Source organism: Balaenoptera musculus, chromosome 12 (assembly GCF_009873245.2).
Source record: "Balaenoptera musculus isolate JJ_BM4_2016_0621 chromosome 12, mBalMus1.pri.v3, whole genome shotgun sequence".
In the NCBI taxonomy this organism is placed as follows: Eukaryota; Metazoa; Chordata; class Mammalia; order Artiodactyla; family Balaenopteridae; genus Balaenoptera; species Balaenoptera musculus.
Genome location: NC_045796.1, coordinates 7475318 through 7495603, shown reverse-complemented (window position 1 = coordinate 7495603; position 20286 = coordinate 7475318). Strand labels below are relative to the sequence as shown.

The following is a 20286-nucleotide window of genomic DNA, read 5'->3' as shown; positions in this document are numbered from 1 at the left end:
TTCTTGACTGTGAGCTAAAAACACAGTCGCAAATGTTTAAGATTAGTGGAGACCAGCCAAGCTGTGTAGGCTCGTCACCATAGAGGACCAGCAAGTCAACCAACAGCTCAGCCGCTATCATGAGGTGTGATATGTGAACTTGAACCTCAAAGCCACTCTGGTCATGCAGCAGGTATTTGCCAAAAACCTCCTTGGTGCTGGGAACACAAAGATGGCTAGGATTGTTCATGGCCTTCAGGTGTTCAAAGTATAGTGTGAAGAGAGAAACAGAAATCTAGCAATTGGACTTTGCTGGTGGCGCAGTGGTTAAGAATCTGCCTGCCAATGCAGGGGTCACGGGTTCGATCCCTGGTGCAGGAAGATCCCACATGCTGTGGAGCAACTAAGCCTGTGCACCACAACTACTGAGCCTGCACTCTAGAGCCCAGGAGCCACAACTACTGAGCCCGCGTGCCACAACTACTGAAGCCCATGCACCTGAAGTCCATGCTCCCCAACAAGAGAGGCCACTGCAATGAGAAGCCTGCACACCGCAACGAAGAGTAGCCCCTGCTCGCTGCAACTAGAGAGAAGCCCACACGCAGCAATGAAGACCCAACGCAGCCAAAAATAAATAAATTAATTAATTAATTAATTTAGAAAAAGAAAAAGAAATCTAGCATTTTCAGTGTTATTTCTGCCACTAAATTCTGCAAATAAGTTGTTGGACAGACATGCTCCCCAGCAAAAGAAATGGGTGCAGGAAAAGATGAGAATAGAATATGTCTCTGAGATATAAGTCCCTGGCCATAGTAAAACACAGAGGAAAAGACTGGAGCTCAAAATAATAAACCGGAGGGGTGTGTGTGTGTGTGTGTGTGTGTGTGTGTGAGAGAGAGAGAGAGAGAGAGAAAAGGTGAGAGACTCAATCTGTGCCAACTAGGGTACCACATGTGACCTAACTCACTTACACTGCATTTCTTTCTCTTGCTTTCTCCCTTCTCTGAGGCTAAGGAGGAAAATGCTGGGGACCTTACACTACCAGAAAAATCTCAAGAGAGTCCCAAAGCAAAATGAACATTGTCCCACAATTAGTCACAGCCACAGGGGAAAGGCATAAAACAAACATGGAGCAAAAGCAGTCTGAGAATTCATCTGCTGGAAATAAATAAACAAACATGTCAAAGTCTGGAAATAAATAAACATGTCAAAGTCCAGCAAAATGCTTGCAGCTCTTTGGATCTCGATAACGTCTCCCCCTGACCCCAGCTTACAGGCCTCCAAGCCCCAAACTGCTCTTGGTTTGACCAGAGTGCAGACGTGGAGTGAAAAAGAAGGGCATCTGGGGGCAAACTAGGCAGTTCTTAGGTTCAGAGTAAGTCACAGCTGACTGCAGTCTGCGGGATCCGGGCTCCAGAGGAATTCCTGGCAGGATGCTCTGCCCCGCTCCCTGGGCACGGGTCTCGCGGTGCTGCCTGGCCAGCCCGATCCGTCCTGGGTGGGCCTGGGCCGGGGCAGACAGGGAGACAGAGGCTTCCAGGGAGGGGGCAGAAGATCATGGAGTTGCTTCCTTGTGCACAGTACCTAGAGCCAGTGGGTGTTTGAGGAACAGTCAATGGAAGCTCAGGAACACGGGGGAACGGGGGGCCCTGGGCAGGTGGCAGACGGGTGTGACAGAGGCAGCAGCGGACGGGGCGATGGGTGCAGAGTCGGCTCCCAGAGCAAACGTCACAGGCCTCTGCCAAGTTGCAGGAAGAGGAGGGAGGACACCAGCAGCGTCACTGCCGTACGCCAGCCTGGATTTACCGCCGGTCAGTGTGATCTGACTTCGGCGTGTTAAAGACAAGCCAGGGCTTCCCTGGTGGCGCAGTGGTTGAGAATCTGCCTGCCAATGCAGGGGACACGGGTTCGAGCCCTGGTCTGGGAAGATCCCACATGCCGCGGAGCGGCTGGGCCCGTGAGCCACAACTACTGAGCCTGCGCGTCTGGAGCCTGTGCTCCGCAACAAGAGAGGCCGCGATAGTGAGAGGCCTGTGCACCGCGATGAAGAGTGGCCCCCGCTTGCCACAACTAGAGAGAGCCCTCGCACAGAAACGAAGAACCCAACACAGCCATAAAATGAAAATAATTAAAAAAAAAAAAAAAGACAAGCCAGAGGATCTTGTACAATAAAAAAGAAGACTTGGCGTGTCTAACTCGGGGCTACACTCTTAAAAATAAAGTGCACGCTACCACTTCCAGGAATACCCTTAGTTATGAACTCAAGATGCATCTGTACTTCCAGAGACTCCTTTCCGTGGCCAACCCTTCTCCCAGCTCCCGGGACTGTAAGGGTTTTCACCTCATCTCCATTCTCTCGGGGTTCTTACCTGTGTCGTGCCAGAGCCTGCCTGGCCCAAGTGGTGAACACACAGAGGCAAACGGTGGCCCCCCTGCTTCCTCCCCGAGCTGGTGGTGCCTGGAAGCAATGCCGACAGGGCTGCGGATTAACCGTTAACCGACTGACCAGGTGGGAGTGGGAGGTGGAGAAGTCTTCTACAGACCCACCTGAGGAGGCCGGAATCCAGCTTAACGGGACTGACAAAACCATGGCTGCAGGTGTAGCCACTGGTAGGGAAAACAACACTTCTCCACAACTAGAAGCTTCTAGTCTCTCTGTAGCCAAAGAGAGAGCCTGACAAGCGCCTATGAAGAAGCCGGGATGAAGGCAAACAGATACCATGATACCTTGCAGTTCATAAAAGCGATGGGGGATTTCAGCCGCACGGGATCCAGTGCCAGAACAGCTGGCCAAATCGCATTTTGAGAACATTCCATCTCTCTTCCATCCTCCACACTTTATTCTACTTTTCATGAGAAATCACTGAATGAAGGGAAACGAATTAGGGTCGAAGGAGCTAATGATTATGGCACGCCTACTTTGTGCTAGGCAATTGATGAGGTATTTTACTTATATTCATGAAACCCTTAAACAGCACGAAATGGGAAAGGTTAACTGAGGTTCAGAAGAGTCAGATAACCTCCCCAAGGTCCCAGAGCTGGTAAATGCAGGAGCCAGGGTACAAGTCACATGTGTGGGTCTTGAAACCACTGGGGAGTTTTGCCTACACATCTGTCCCTCCCCTGCCACCCTCAGAGGGAAACAGAAATATCTGTTCTGGAGATCTGAGCACACATTCATCTTTCAGGGCATCCACTTTATTGCTTAGTTTTACACGTTTGAAAATAAAACACAGGAAACCTACAATTTGGGAGAATGTGATCATCGACGGGAGGTTTACAGGAAATAACATTCGCCCAGCCTTTGTAAACAAATCTGCCTCGACATCCCTTTCAGAAATCTGTAGTTAGAAAACCGGTCCTTTTATAATCAAACTTTAAGAAATGTTGGTTTTTAGATATGTGTGATCTTGCACAGAAAGAACCACATTTCCTGTTCATAACCAGAAGCATCCTGGCAAAATGAAATCGGAACATCGACAGGTTTGGGTTCAGTTCTTGATTTTCTTGGGTTTTATGACATCTTCTTTCTGATTTGGGTCAATAAGTCCAAAATCACCCCACAGTGACCTCGAGCTGGCAAGCAGCGAACGAGGCAGTGGGAGGGCTGAAATGTACGCTTGGCAAAAGGAGAAGAACTGGTCAGCAGAGCCCAGGACCACGGCAGCTGGCCCCATCCTTGCTGGGTGGCCACATCACCCATGATCTCCCTCCAGGCACCCCCATCCCTTGCCTCATAATTCTCCCTTTACCTACTACACCTCTTATCCCCTCCTAAAATCACCCCCGTTCTTCAAGGCCTCAGCCCTGTGTCAACACCTTCTGGGAAATTTCTCCATCGCTGGGTGCAGCAGTCAGTGTGCTAATAGCACCAAAACATTATTTTCCAGTTGTTGAAATACCAAAGTCCTTCCCCACAGGTTGGTAAACAGAGCTGCCCCAAACACCAAAACTCGCCCCCCATATTCTACCTTTACCACGGTGGCCCCAGCTCCTACCCGGGACCTCTGGGCCCTCCCCAGCAAACAAAGGACCCCCAGGAAGCTGCTGTATGGCTGAGTGGTCTGTGGACACACACAGGGTGCCCCCAGTGGACACGTTCCCCACCTCCCATTATTGATCAAGCCCTGTGTTGTGTGACTGGCTTATATGCCCCTTCGTGGCCTCTCTCTATGTGTTATAAAGTCACTGAGAGCAACGACTGGACCTTTCAGCCCGTCCTTGTATCTCCACAGCACCCAGAGCAGTGTCTTCTACAGAAAATACACCCAACATGCTTGCTGGATAAATATTTTGAAGACGCATCAACTGCTCTCATCATCATCTGAGGCCTCGCGTCTAGAAGGCACAAGGGAGCTTTGTGAGTGCCCGCTGCTTAGGAATCAGAATTCTATTCTCCTCCTCTGCACCTCGATGTACGCAGACATGCGACAGGAATTCAATCTATTTTCAGGCAGAGCTGTGATGGATCCCCTAAATAACGTTAACTAAATGGAAACGTGAGGTCTGAGGCTGAATGTCACGCTGCGGGGTGGCAGGCAGCCTCCGTGCTGGCCCCAGCGATCCTCCCTCTTGGTACCTCCCTGCTTCCTGCAGTATGGGGTGGGCCCCTCAACTCATCTCCAACAAATGGAGTACAGCAGAAGTTTCAGGTACAGTGAGGCTGTGGCTTCTGCTTCAGGTGCTTTCTCCCACTCACTCTTGCATTGCTCCCCGTGGGGATCAGCTGACACCTGAGCAGAGGCCCAGGCGTGAGAATCAGGCTGGCAACAAACAGGGGTGAGCCTGGAGGCAGAGCACTGCGCGGGGAGCCTTCAGATGAGACCACCATCCAGCCTCGGAGGGACCCCTGCCAGGACCCCCGCGGAGCTGAGCTTTGATCTCAGACCACACAAATGGAGCCACTGTGTTTGGGGCTTGTCACCTGCCGTAGATAACTAACACATAGGGCTTCTTTAAAGACCCAAAGAGAACATCCCAGTTGGCCTCCGGGGTAACTGCCAAGACACACGTACCCAGCAGATAAAAATGGACAAGAACAGCTGCTGTTACGGAGTGCTTACCAGGCCCTGACACTGCTCAAAGACCCAACAAACGTGATCTTAGGTAACCTTTCGGGGCCACTGTGAAGGAGGACATGCGCATTTTACTGGGGCAGAGAGAAAAGTAAACAGACTCGAAGCTTCGGAAGCCGTGACCCTTTGCATTGCATGCCTTGGCCTGTCCACTGGTCACACTCGCCCCAAGGAGGAATGAGTCAGTGAATCCCTTAAAGACCATAACCAGAGCCTTTGGTGCCTGGCCCATGCCAGGCAAGGCCAGCTCCGAGGGAACCAGAGCCTGGGGGACAGGCCACCAGAATGACCACACAGGGTAAAAGCTTACGAAAGACTAAAAGCCCTCCCCCTTTTTTCTTTTTAAAAGAATCCCATCACTTTCTCCGCAAATCCAATTTCACATTTAATAACCCTCCTCTCAAGGATTTCTGCAAATTTCACTTGCTTCAATTTCAACTCATTTCCTCTTGGGTTGTTACATGTTAAGATGAAAAATGCCTCGTCAGGAACCTTCTTTATAACTCTTCTTCTCTAAAAAGCAAACTCCTCAGACTCCAGAAGGATCTCAACGTCATGTGTTACTTAAAAAAAAGAGATGGGGGCTTCCCTGGTGGCGCAGTGGTTAAGAATCCCCCTGCCAATGCAGGGGACACGGGTTTGAGCCCTGGTCCGGGAAGATCCCACATGCCGTGGAGCAACTAAGCCCGTGTGCCACAACTGTTGAGCCTGTGCTCCAGAGCCCGTGAGCCGCAACTACTGAGCCCACATGCCACAACTACTGAAGCCCGCACGCCTAGAGCCCGTGCTCTGCAACAAGAGAAGCCACTGCAATGAGAAGCCCACGCACCGCAACAAAGAGTAGCCCCTGCTCGCCCCAACTAGAGAAAGCCCGCGTGCAGTAACTAAGACTCAACGCAGCCACAAATAATAAATAAATAAGTAAGTAAATAAATAAAAGAAATGAATCAGGTGAGTTTTTTTGAAGGTCAATTAAGACAAAAGTACTGCTAAACAATTCACACAACAAGATGCTGCTTGGTTCCTTTCAAGGGTAGTAGGAATGGATGGGCCGCTTTAGGAAGGGGTCAGGCAGCTCCCCTGGCCTCACGCCCTCCAGGTATGCAAGAAGTCAAACTAGTTGGAGAAAAACAGGATTTTGTATTTATTCTGAATTCTGCAGGTCAAACGCTCTCGCCTAGGCATTCAGCTTTCTCACGTCCATGAGGATGAACATTCAGAGGTGAATTCTGCCGTCAGCCCGGGAGGGAGCAGAGCATAGAGATTAAGAATACAAGCTGGACAAGTTCAAATGCAAATCTGCGTTAACAGCTGTGTGACCCCGAGCAGGGTATTTAACCGCAGCTTTTAAAAAAGGGCAGGTGTCAGTTCCTGACTCCCAAATGTTTCTGTAAGGATTAAATACATTAATCGTATGTCAAATGCCCAGTGCATCATAACTGCTGGATAAACATGATCCTTACCCATAAGCAGATGTTCGTCTTGATTCTGAGCAAGAAGGAAAAGCAGTTGGTTAAGAACATTTCAACAAGTCCTGTTAATGCTGCTGCAAATTCTGAACGACCGAGAGCGAAAAGACGAGTTACAGGGTTGAAGGAGAGAGATGTGTGAGATGGGAAATGCACGTCCGACTTACCCCTAAGACCCCGAAGCGCTCGGCCAGGCTCCAACCGCAGAGAAAGTCGATCTCAAACTTGTGGTTCAGAACAACGATGGCGTTTTCCTTCCCGTACTTGGGGTAGGCCTGGGGGTCCGTGTGGATGACGCACTCCGTGCCCGACCACCATTCCAGCAACATCACCAGCTCTGGAACAAACCACCACAACAGACGGACCTTTATTTCACGCACCCTCTGTGACCAGGGGTCTGGTCTGCTGGGCCAGGTGGCAGCAAGGCTCTGCCGCCCTGGCTGGAACAGAAAGCAACTTTGAGGGGTCAGGTTCTGGATCGTTTCAGCCCAGACCCCCGTTCTTGAAAGGGTTTCAAAGCAGAAGGAAAAAAAGATCGAGAAAACTCCACCAGTCTCCAGGGGAGGAGAGGAAGCTTCGAGAAGGCAAATGACTTGCATTCCTTGATTAAGTACCTTGGGAAAAAATAAATCAGAAAGCCTGAATCCATCAAGAATCCACGCCCTTGTGTTTTCAGAGCCCTGAAAGGCAGCGTGAGGTGATGTACAGAATTCTTAACGTCCTGGGAAGTGACTAATTGGGATACTTATAAACGCCATCAAAGAACACTAAATACCCAATTTTTCTCTCCCATTTACGACACTGGAGTGCACCAGGAATAATGGAGCACGGCGGTGAAACACCAGCACCTGAAGGGCAAGGATAAATTAGGTCCATTACCTTGCAGGCCTCAACGCAACTATTAAAACACTCTTGCAGGAGCTTGTGAAATAGGAAAGTCCTTTTTTGGGTAACAGTGACCAACTTGCCTTTATTCTTCAGTGATACCTCTAATCTAGGTCACCAATACCCAACCCAGTGGCCTCAGGACAAACCTTTATGGTAGAAATTGTCCAGAAAAACAGCCGAACCTTGGTGATTAGAACTACAGCTTTGAAATGGAATTTTAGAGCTAAGCCTGTTCAGCAGATGGGTGGGCAGGTGGGTGAGCCCTCTGCAAAGGACGCGCCCCTTTTTATCACCACTTAGAGGGGTGCACGTTAGGCAGAGGACTCACTCGTCACCCGCCCCTACACACACGCACACAGCCCAGCAGGTGTGGTCTCGACTCCAGCCAAGTCTCATGTGTGAAAGGCTTGAGCCCTTGGAAACCTCTCTCCTTGAGGCTGGAGACTGGTGCTTAGGTACTGGAGCCAGAACTCTCTAGAAGGCACTACAGTCTAGTTTCTAAGCATGAGCACTGTGGGGCTTTGGACAGATGAAACGCATGGCACCGCAGCCTCCTAATCTTTGGAGGGACGGCCTCACTGGCTTTTGTGAGAAGCAACGGGCATGACACGTAACAGGCACTCTGTGCAAAGTACATGCCAAGCTCCCAACAAACCCGGGCTTCAGCATCTACCAGTGTCATCAGAACCAAACCAAAACACACCCCTTACTTGACACTGAAGAGTCCGCCTATTCCTAGGAGTTGAGAAAACGCTGAGCCCCCAGGCAGCTGTCCCACGGGCAGCGACACTGGTGGGACCTGGAGGTGGCCGTCAGGGAGGGGAGGGGCGCAGGGCAGCCTGGCCGGCGGGACAGTTCCCGCCGTGTAGAAAGACGCTTCTACTGCTGCACTGATTTGTTCCGAGAGATGGGTGAGCAGGACCCACCTATCCCATTACTGGTCACGGAGCCCGGAGAAGCCCTAAGCAGAGCCGCGTGGAAGCAGCGAGATCAAGCTGAACTGTTGTTCCCTGTGACTCATCGTGCAAACACCTCCTGAATGCCTCTCTGTGCCCCGCCGCTCCCTGCCCAGGGCAGGCCGGGCCCCCCTTCCACTTTCCCCAGCGCCCTTCGTGGCACTTATCACAGCTTGTGACACAGTGACATATGACACCCCGGCCCCTACAGACCACAGGCCCCGCCAGGCACAGACCACCTTGCTTGGTTCACCCTGACTCCAGCCATCACTCCAGAACCCAGCACCGTGCCGGCACATCTATGCTTCCCACAAACACTGTTTGGTGACCTGATGTGTGCAAGCAGGATGCGAGGGGCTGGCGGTGTAGTAGCAGACCCACAGCTGCTCCCGGGCTCCTACCCTCCCAGAGCCTGCAGCCCAGAGGGAAGACAGTCGCGCCCGCAACAGGTGGTATGACCAGGAGAGCAGAGGCTCTTCACGGGATGGATGGCTGCCGAACACCATGCTCGTGGATTTGGGGCCAGACCCAGCCAGGCTCCAGTCCCGCGGATGCCATGCAATGGTTGTAAGGCTTCTGGTCTGTTTCTCAATGTCCGCTAAATCTCAGCATCCTTGTCTGTGAATAAAGATAGGAAAAGCTTCTAGAGATGCTGTGGGTATCAGATCACGTAGTCAAGGCACCTAGCATGATGTTGCACATAGTAGGGGATCAGTAAGCTTCTTACTACTATTATACACACGGTAATTCTGTAGCAGGCCTGGCTCTGTGACCAGGGGAGGGGAGAGAGGGAGAGGGAGAGAGAGAGAGAGAGAGAGAGAGAGAGAGAGACAGTGTTACAGCAACTTCAGCACCAGAGTAAGCAGTTATGATTTATGATTTCACAATAAAGGCAATGAGAAGTCACTGGAGCATTTTTAAAGAGGCCACAGCAGCACCTCATTTGCATTTTGAAATGATCACTCTGGCTGAAGTGGGAACAGATCAGAGGCAGGGAGGCCCGTCAGGGGGTGACTGCAGCAGCCCAGTGACAGGTGACCGCAGCGGGACCGGGTGGTGACAGTGCGGAGAGGCCTGATTCCTCCCTCATCTCAACAGGCTGTTAGCTACACAACTGAACACTGAATCTCACTGGGTAAAAGAGTTTTCTTTCCTTTCCTCCCCCCTTTTTTTTTTGACCAAGGGTTTCTTTTTTTTTTTTAATTCACAATAAGTATTTACATTTATAGTCACAATGTAAAACAGTTCAATTAATCCAGAAGTATTTAGAGGAAAACGTGTAATTCCCCTTGACGGCCCTGCAGCGTGCCCATCAGAATCCTCTTTCTTGTTTGTTTCCAGTTAAGGGACCACAAGGGACACTCTTGGGAGGTTTGACGGGTTTTGCAGGTCACACGCATCGCGGCTGACGTGCTGATTCACCTCCTTGGTGTGAAGCAGAAACGAGACCTGCAACTGCCCCTCCATCTCCAGCCCCTCCAGCCCCTCTGACTCCTGGGCCTGGCTGTGTCTGCTCCTGGGAGGGTTCGGCTGCTGCAGGACCCCAGGTCACCCACGTCACCCACATCATCCACGCCAGGTGCAGTAAGAACCCACAGAGGTTTCCGTCTGTCCTCACAGGGCTGCAGATATTGCTTGGGGGTCCTGACCTCTTGATCATCCATCCATTTACATCCATCACCCCTTCCTGACGACTCTACCTGGGACTTCAAGCTCCAGCAGGAGCTGCAGAGACAAGAGCCCTGCAGGGCTAAGGACCGCTCCCTTTATAGGTGTGTGCATCTGCCAGCAGCTCTGCGCCTCTGGGTGAGCTCTGAGGGCCACGTCCTCTGCCCATCCCCCACCCTCCCCCAAGCCCAGCTCCCTTCTCCAGGGTTAACCATTAGGAACAGCGTGGACAGTGGCCTTCTAGTCCTGTTCTTAGGAGTTTACACACACACACACACACACACATGCACACACACGCACACACACGTGTTTTTCCCCCCATGAATGGGTCCATACTTCATCGATATTTGAAAGCATATACATATAGCTATTTTCTCCAAATGGTGTATTTTGGGCTCTTTCCATGTTCATACAGATACACAGAAGTATCAGCAAATATTTACCGGGCTCTGGCCATGGGCTGGGCACTGTTCCAAGGCCACACGGTATTGCATTAAATCCTCACACTAACCCTGTGAGAGGCACGATGATTGTCCCCATTTTAAAGATGAAGAAATAGAGGCACAGGGATATCTCTCATTCTACGAAATTGCCATTTTCTAGGTCAAAAATAGCCAGAATGGCAATTTCATGAGGGGTAACTAGCAGCGTGGCAGTTCCTGCTACAGTTATACTATGATTTATTCAGCCATTCTGCCATCGATTAGCACTTTTTCCCCTTGTTTTTTATTGTTACAGATACTGTGGTAAACATCCTTGAAAATGCATGTTTAAAAAAAAATTGTGAAAGTATTTCTCCACTATAAGTATACCAAAAAGTAGAATTATGGATTGAAGAGTATGCATATTTTAAAATTTTATGTATATTTCTAAATTGTCTTCCAAAAAGCTCTAAATGGAAATGTCAGTATTTGTTCAAAGCAGAAGCTTGAGCAGAGGCAGGGATACAGGAGGGAAAGGGAGGGGCTGCCACACACAGACGTGAAATCCTAGTTCAAGAGGGAGGACCTCTGGGCCCCAGGGTCGCATTGCCTCCTCACGGAAAGCAAGCAGCTCCTCCAGCCTCCCTGCCCTCCCCTCCCCACCCCTCCCTCCCCTCCCTCTCCTCCCCACCCCTCCCTCCCCTTCCTCTCCTCCCTCCCCTCCCCACCCCTCCCTCCCCTCCCTCCTCCCCCTCCCCTCCCCACCCCTCCCTCCCCTCCCCCTCCCCTCCTGTTCCCTCCCCTCCCCTCCCGAGGCCCTGATAGGAGCCGGCACCTCATATCATCACGGTCCTCCCGCCCACCGCGATCTCAACCTGCCCGTTAATTCCTGGGCCTCGTAGGAGGGAGGACACACCCTGGTCACCCCATTCTCGCCAGAGGTGTGGGCTGAGCCAGCAGGGCCCCAATGGCTGTCAAACCCTCGTTACAGCCGAGATCTGCGGCCAAGGTTTCTTCCATATAACGCAGCAATTTTGAAGCCTCTCGTCCCATTTAAAGATGTTCAGTTTGTTAGACTTTGCAGTCTTTATTTTTGCTACTCCCCGAGGGCAGGGTGGCTGGAGGCGCTGGCAGGAGCCCAGCCCAGCAGCTCAGCCGCCTCTGGACCCTGCGATCTGGGGCCACGCCTGGCTCTGGCCAGTTACTGCCGCGGGTTTGGCGAACTCCACTTGGAGACAGGCGGGGCCAGTGAGGTAATGGTCCCGGAGGGGTGTGGAGCACAGGAAGTCACTGTAAAGTCCCAACCTGCTGCCTCCAATTTCAGGGGCTGATGGAAGGACCAGACCCAGGGGGCTGTAAGGGCACACGGTCTGAAGGACAGATGTTTTTGTTCTATTTGCTATTGTGCTGCGCAGCTCGATTACAGACAGGAAAAAAGAGGTAGATGGACAAAAGGGAAAGAGGGGGAGATGGGAGAGGCACCTGGTTCATATTTGTAAAGAAGGAGGAAATGGTAACAACTAACATTCGCTGAGTCAGCTCACACATCATTGTCCCCATTTCACAGCTGACGGCATGGAAACACTGAGGCCAGGGAGCCGGTCCAGCTCCCACCGCTAGGAGGTGGGAGTGCTGGGCCCTAAACCCAGACAGGGGGATTTAGAGGGTCCACGAGGACACCGAAAGCCATGATTATATGGCGGAGGGGAGAGAAAGAGCATTTAGGGAGGGAAGAGATCAGAGGATGCTCAGAGTACAAGGCCCACACCTTTGACCTCGGGCAGCCCTTCTCTGTGAGAGGGAGACGCCCAAATCAAAGGCTGCTGTGAAGGTTAAACGTGCTAAAGTGATTAAAGCATTTAACGCTTGCCCGCCCTAGAACCAGTGCTTTTCTTCTCCTGAATACTGTGACCACCAAGGGTAATACAGCAATAAGGACAAAAGAAATAATCAAGGGACAGAGAGAACAGCCAGGAAAGAACGAGCAGCACATGGGCGAGTGCCGACTTCTGGGCGGCCCTGCTGTCACCCCCAGACCTCCCTGGCCTCAGCTCTGATGTCTCTCCTTTCACTGCAGTCCAGATGCTGAGCAGCTGTGAGACCCGGCTCCTTCTGCGCTGGATCCCAGGGGTCGACACGCGCCCTGGAAACCCAACGATCCTCCAGACCCACAGCCGAATCCTTCAGCAGCCCACGTGGGTGGAGGGGTGAGGGCCCCCTCCTTCTCCACCAAACCTCTCCCCCAGCTTCCTGCTCGCACCTGCCACGAATGACATTTCTCCTCTCTCCAGCCCTCTCTGGAAGAAGTGCCGAGAATTCTAATAACACAAGGAGGCAAAGTTCCTGCAGAAAAGGCCTCGAAATCCAGACTGTTCATCAGAGTTCACTGTTCAAACAGCCAGAATCCCCCGCGTTGGAGATGCGGGGGACATGTGACCAAGGAAAATGGTATTTTTATTATCAATTTTATCCTACTTTAATAATTACATAATCACATGCGTAATTATATGTAATCTATAAACTAAGTATATATAATTATGTACTCATAATAGTTTTTTTTATAATTTAGCTGATAATAATTCAGGTTAAACATGAAACCTCTCTACCTCACAAGCTTCCAAAATGCAAAATCAAAGAAGTTTCTGGGGTTTGACCTGAGACCGCCCCCTCCTACACCCCCGGGGAGGAACACGCCCTGCCCTGGCCTTGGTTTCTGCACTCTCTGGGCCACGTTCAAAAGTGGGGATAAAAACGTGAACTTGAGCGGTTAGCGGGAGCTGAGTCAACAGGGAGGTTTGGGGCCAGCTCTGACCTCGCCAGCCCTGAGGGAGCCCACGGAGACCCTGAAAAGAGGATGGAGTTCAATAAACAAACGCGCTTTCACATTACGGCGCTCGATACAGAATCTGGGACTTCTGATGGGAGACCAGCTGCCGACTGGTCCCCGTCTGCCTACCAGGTCTATGGTGGAGCCGCCCAGCCTTAGCACCCCACTCACAGCCCCATAACCGGCTCCAAACGTGGGTGAAGTCGGTTCCTCCCTGCCTAGCTATGCCCCGTGGACCATGCTTATCCCTTCCTCTTTTTTCCTCATGTCTGTTTTCCCTGCCTCGCCTTACCCATCCTTCTAGGCTCAACACATGCCCGTATTTCCACAAAACCGCAGGTCCCGGGCCACCCAGACACAGGTCTTCCTAACTTCCTGCCTCTATCTGGGCTCCACGCAGTTGGGCACTTACTTGTATTTTGTTTCGAATTATTTCTAGTTAATTCCCCAGCATATACCTTTTGGCCACAACCAGATTTCAGCACTTTCTTTCCATGACACCGAACTAGGGACCCAATTGTACTTGCAACATTTCAACCCACATCCCAGTCATCCAAGCACCTGCTTTTCCCACTTAGGTGCCCAGGTCATTGAATGACGCTGAGGCAAGAAGCCTACAAACAGATGCACAGTATATCTATAGGGCTATTAACTTTTCATAGGGTGATTAGAAAAACAATGTCTGAAAAGGCTCCTTAGAATGAAGGGAAGTGTGGGAAGCCCTGCAGGACCTCTCTGATAGACACGGATCCGCTACAAGCTGGCAACGCAAGAAGCCAACTCCTGTGGACCCTGCAGCATCTCCATCACGTCCTCGCAGCCCAGGGGAAGTGCCTGTTTCTATGCAGGCTTTGCCCTTGGCAGGGCATGGAGGCAATGGCCTTGACCTGCTGGCTATGTTCTTGGAGCTCAAGTCTTAAAGACCTAATGCTGCCACGTTGTAACCTTTCTCTCTGAGCCTTGAGATGGCAGGTCAGGGTGATGAGGGGCCATGAGAACACTTGCCTGAAAGGGGATGAAGTGCTGCTTCTATCCCGACTTACATCCTGCAGTGAAGGAGACAGGAACCGGGTAACTGGTGCTGAGATAGAATTGGACCGAGAGCAGCCGGTATAAATGCTACTGGCGTTTACATTATGCACAGGGACTGAGTAATATTAGGAACAGAAAAGCAGCTTTCCACCAAGTGGAGCCGACACTCGGCTGCCAATTATTGGGTCTCACTTTCAGGACCAGGCAAAACATCAAGAAGTACGACTGTCCTGAGTGATGTTTATAAAAGCCAGGTTGAAGCCCTTTGCTTCCCACCCTCAATCAAAACCCTGAGGAGGGAGGACAGGGAAAGGAAGGGTCTAGAACCCCACCTCCACCCCCCGACTCTGGTGCCCCGATATTCTGGCTTCTCAAAATTCCCTTCCAAGAAAGCAGCTCAGGAATCACTGAGCCCTGACACCTGTGCCATCTGATCTTCTGGTCCCAAGCATCAGTGTCCTTGTTCATCCAGTAATCAAATATCGAGGCAGTAATGTTGGTAGACGCCAGGGGCTGGAGGGTAGGGGGCCGTTGGGGAGGGAGAATGGGGAGTTAGTGTTTAATGGGGACAGAGTTCAGTTTAGGAAGGTGAAAAATTGGGGAGATGGATGATGGTGAGAGTTGCACAACAATGTGAATGTACCTAGTGCCACTGAACTGTACAGTTAAATACGGTTAAAATAGTGTGTTTTATATTATGTGACTTTTACCACAATAAAAAAACACTTAAAGAAATATATCAAGGCAGAGTCCACCAGACGCCCAGCACCAGTGCAGGGGCCTGGACGTGGCAGTGAACAAACACACGCTAGCAGGGGAGACAGGCAGTAAAGAAGCAAACAGCACACAGGTGTATAACGTGGTAGCTGGACGGCTACAAGTGCTGTGAGGGCAACGGGAAGGGGAAGGGCTGGGGGACAGGGTCTGCGGGGAGGGCTGATCTTTCACAGATGGCCCAGAGGGTGCCTCCCAGAAGTCTCTGAAGTTTAGCATGAAGCTGCCGTGATCTACTTGAAATGTGACCTGCTAGAAGGGAACCTTTCCCAAATACGGGACTTGTTTTGTTCACGGGTGTGTTTCCAGGGCTGAGAGCTGGGGACCCACTGAGAGGGTGGCTTTGGCTGCTGCGTAGAGGATGACGTCAGCGGGCTCGGGTGGAGAGGCTGGCCACAGGGGGTGAGCTGCTGCAATCAGCCAGGAGAGAGGGGACCTGGGCTCGGTGGTGGTGGCCGTGTGGAAGAGGAGTCAGGTCCAGGGTAATGCTGAAGGCGGGGAGCACAGGATTGGCTGTTGGGCTGGATGTGGTAGGAGAGAAGGTTGAGGGGTGATTCTAAGATGTTTGCACTGAACAGCTGGGGATGGACCTGCTGTTGAGAGAGTTGGGAAGCAGTGGGAGGGAGGGGCAGGCGGCAGAGGAACTGGGCTTGGGTTGGGACACGTGAGCCTAGCGCGGGGCCAGCATCCTGGCTCAGAGGAGGTGCAAGGGGACCGGTTCGGCCCTGCCCTGGCCTCGCTCTGCCCCAGCCTTTGACCGTTCCTTCCCTGTCACCACTCCCCTTCTCTGTGGCCACTTCTATTTCTCTCCCAGACCCGGCCAATCATTCTCCTCACAACACCTTCCCACTCACTCGTCACCAGTGAGAGTTAATGGTCAGGCTCCCACCCCGTCCAGCCCTTGGCAAGACAAGAAATCCAGCGTCACCATGCCTAGAGGCACCCGAAGCTTGGGAGTAGCAAGCACCATCACCGCCCAGATTTTGTTCTATAAAATCCACTTCCCCACCGTCTTGCCTGCCCAGGGCACACTACCCACCATGAGGGGAAGCAGCAGTGCACAGACTGTTCTTGTGGACCAACCTGAACCTGCACTCACCCAGCATTTATGTCTAACTCCTAGTTTATCATCCAGGGGGGGAGGACCAGGTTAAAGGCCACTCCAGTGAGCGCCCACACATACCCAGAAGGCGGGACACTCTACAGGTCGGGGTGCCCTAAGCTAAGAAAGACTTAAAAGACGAAACAACCAAATGCAACGTATGGACCCTATTGAAATCTGAACTCAACACTCCAAATGTTTAAAAAAAAAAAAAAAAAAACTTTGGAAACAACTGGAGAAATCTGAAGATAGACAGTATTACATGACACTAAAAAAAATTACTAACTTTGATAGTTGTGATAACAATGTGGTTGTTTTGAAGATGTGCTTATTCTCTGTAAAACACACCTCATGATAATTTGGGGTGGTAATTCATGACATAAAATATCTGGGATTCGCTTTATAAATTTTCAGCAATTGATCAATGAACAAGAATTCAGTATAACAAAGTATTTACAATATTTAAATCCAAGTGCTGTGAATATGGGGAATCCCTCTGCTATTCTCTTTACTCTTACATGTATTTAAATGCTTCGTAAAAAGAAAGTGAAAGGAGGCAAGTTTCCTCTTACTCAGAAGAGTACGTCCAGGGTCAAAGGCAGCCCCCAGACACCTCAGTCCTGCCTCAACCACTCGCTGCCACGCCTCTAGGGGCAACCATGGGCGAGACAAAGACGGAAACCCTAAGAATATACCCGTGTGTAAAATGCAGACCAAGGCCACGCGGGGATTTCCGTTTCTGAAATTTCTGAGAAGAAGACTACAATACAACTCGAAAATGCCTTACATTTCAATGCCACTCTATTAAGCAGTTAAAAGGTCTAAAGTCTCCAGAGTGTGAAGGTATTCACTTCTCTGCTCTCCTCTGCTCGCCATGCGGAGTGGTGAGAAATTCTCGAAAGCTGGCACTGTTCCATTGTCCCCAGGGTCAGCAGGTAAAGTCCAGGCCGCAGAGGACTCAGGCCGCAGGGCTTGGACCCTGGAGCTCAGCCCTTCTCAGAGCGACTGCGAGGAACGGCACCTCCCCCACCTCAGCATCCTGACGGCTAAGTGGGAGCCAGTGCCCACGCGTAGGCTGTGCTGAGGCGCTGAGTCAGTGCCCGGCGGGGGGCGCAGGGAAGCCAGGTGACTGCTCTTTGACAGTTACTGCCTTTGGGTGATGTCTCTGACCTTAGTCAGATGAGCCAGTACTTAGCGCGTTCTCCTCCGGGTCTCAGCATCCCAGGGGAGAGATGGAGCACGTGTAAGCTGCCGGGTCTCAGCATCCCAGGGGAGAGATGGAGCACGTGTAAGCTGCCGGGTTCCTACAGGACTTGACAACAGCAACATCCACTCTAAGGGGGAATTTTCAACACATTGTGAAGGATCTGGCTGAGAGCAGACACTCAAGGGACCCCTACCCCTCTCCTCCCTCCAACCCTTCACACACCGACACCACTCCTGTTGTTCTGGTCCAAATCCTAGTGCCCCTCAAGACACACATCAAAGGCCCTCCTTTGGAAAGCAGCCCCAGACCCCAAGTTCTGCAGGGTCCTTGCCTTCTGGTCTCATTGGTGCCCTCTACTTAGTGAGGGCGGGTATAGGCCTCAGGACTTGTCCACACTCTTGAGCGGTGACTGAAATGTGGGGTCTTTCCAATTCCCAGAAGCTTCTGGAAGCTTAGACTTCTACTACCTCCCTCCCCCTAAGGCCCCAGTCAGAGTGGTCCACCCAGGATTACTTGCTAAGTTGTTTTAAGGAAAGAAAGACCTCTCGAAGCCAAGAAGTATGAAGGCCGTGGGCGTATTCTGCGCTGTTTCCCTTCCCGTGCGCACAAGGATGTTACAACCTGGTGAAGCCTCGGGTCCGAATGTTCCACTTGAAGATGGAAGGCCCTTCCCTACGTCATGGAATGCAAGTCACCCTTCTGAGGCCAGGGTGTGCGCTACAGCTGCGTGGGCGAACACACACTCCAGCAGTGAACCTGGAAATGATGTGTAAGATGGTTTCCTCAAAGTAAAAGTGTAAAAACAAACACCAAGGCACGGACCAGAGACATGCAAGAGGCACCTTAAAGAGAACACGTGGATTCCAGGCCAAGACTCAGGCACCAGCTTTATTTCTAGAAATGGGCACGTGGTGGAAAGAAAAAAAGCAACCGGAGGGCACACTGGTACTTCAGGAGGAAAGGCTGTGCTCACTGCCGGGAGCAATGACGGCCCGACACGCTTCTCACACTGCACACCAGTCCCTGGTGGGGTCACTGCACAGTCACCCAGTGCAAAGTTACTCACCCACCTCCTGGATGTGACCCGAACTCACATGCAGATCAGCCCTCGGGGCAAAAGTGTGTTGATCAGCAAATAGGAGCATTCACTCCATCTCATTCTCTCCACTGAGAAGTAGATTATTACCTGCGTTCTCATTTTTATACCTCAGTGTTTCATAAGATTGCTTAGTATGAGTTCAACAGAACCTGATTAAAATAATAGTAGAGCAAATGTCTTAGCCTAAAAATCTGGGGCTCAGACTCTGGAATGTGGTACTCTTAAGGGTACAGGCAGCTTTGGGGGACTCCGTCCACCTCCCCGCTATGGCTTGGAGCTCCTCTACAAACAGCCATGGTGTACGCTGCCAAAATTTTAACTTATAGCAAACTCACAGGTCATCTGCTCACACCACTAGTGTCCCCTGCCATCCACTGCCCACTACGCCAGCCCGTCAGTCCATCAGTGCCACCGGTTCCGTGTCTAGGGCCGTCATCCCTTTTCCATTTTCACGGTTGTCTCTGTCATCCCTTGATGACCTTCCATCTGGTCTCTCTGCCTCCAGTGTCACGTGCTCCTCTCGTCCAGTCTGTGCCCAGTGCCAGCTTAACCCCGTCTGCACCCTCACCGAGCCCTCACCATCTACACAGGAAGTGAGACTCCTTACCCAGCCCCTACTGCTTGGCACACCCTCTTTCTGCCACATACCTTGAGCTAAGGTCAAGTTGAACTACATGCTGCTCCCGGAACTAGCTAGACAGAACTCTGTGTACCTACCCTTGGCCTCTTGCCAAGCCCTTCTCTTGGCCGGAAAGGCTCTTCTTTTCCATAGAACTTCCAAACCTTATCTGTCTTCCAAGCTTCAGCTCAAACGAGATCTTGCCCATGGAGTTTCTCTTGACCACACCCCAACCTCCATTAGAAGTAATTTGTCTTTCTTCTAAATCCCCCCTTAGGGACACTGTGCCGATGGCACTCTGAAGTCAGACAGACCTGATCTGAATTCCCATTCCATCACTTACTAGCTCCATGACATGGGCATATTCCTTAACCTCTCTGACCTTCAATTTTATCTATAAAAAAGGAATAATAAAATATCACTCACAAAATTATTATGAACACTGAATGAGACTAATGTTTGACCAATGTCTGCATAAGAACTACAGCCAACAGCGGCGATGGGCAATCACCTTCCCTCCTTGAATCTTATGTTCTTTCTCACACGTTCAGTGCTGTTTGCTTTGGGTTGGTGTTCCTTCTACATGGACCATATCGTCCCTCGGGGAGGGTTTTGTCTCCTCCAATTTGTTGTCATGCTGCCCACAGAATGGAGAATAGGACTGGCACAGATATCCACGAATATTTGTCATTTCATAGCTGGTGATGGCATGACTTGTAGCTAAGAGAAACTTCACAAAGATCCAAATCATGTCAAGAATCAGTTAAGGACGGTAGAGTCCTCGGACCCATTTAAACACTTAAAAACAATTTTTTTAAAGCAACATTAAGAAATGACTAATCTCCTTAGGAACACTTTAAGCAGAGTTTAAAATCTACTGAAGATAAATACCTACTCTAAGTTTTCATCCATTTAATGTCCTCTCTCACCTTCCCCTCATCGAAATATGGTGAGACTTATGTTCATAATTCACATTCATTACTCAGAGAAATACATATATTGTGATTTTTTAACAGGATAAAAAGGAATTGAGATGCTGAAATATACACAGTTCACAAAATAAATTTTAGGGCCAGAAGTGTGAAAGAGACACTATGCTGGAATTGTTTCTTAAAAAACTTTTTCTCCACGTGAGACTTTGCTTCCTTCTCTCAGCCTAGGAGGCCATG

General features: G+C 50.8%; 1 protein-coding gene across 4 annotated transcripts in view; it reads right to left on the bottom strand.

Annotated features, from left to right (window-relative positions):
• Positions 1 to 20286, bottom strand: part of AGPAT4 (1-acylglycerol-3-phosphate O-acyltransferase 4) — a 111342-nt gene that overhangs the window by 15422 nt on the left and 75634 nt on the right. For all 4 annotated transcript variants that reach the window (XM_036871115.1, XM_036871113.1, XM_036871114.1 and 1 more), the window contains exon 3: positions 6691 to 6860. In XM_036871115.1, coding sequence (XP_036727010.1) covers positions 6691 to 6860 — 170 coding nt within the window. The remainder of the gene's footprint in view (positions 1 to 6690; positions 6861 to 20286) is intronic.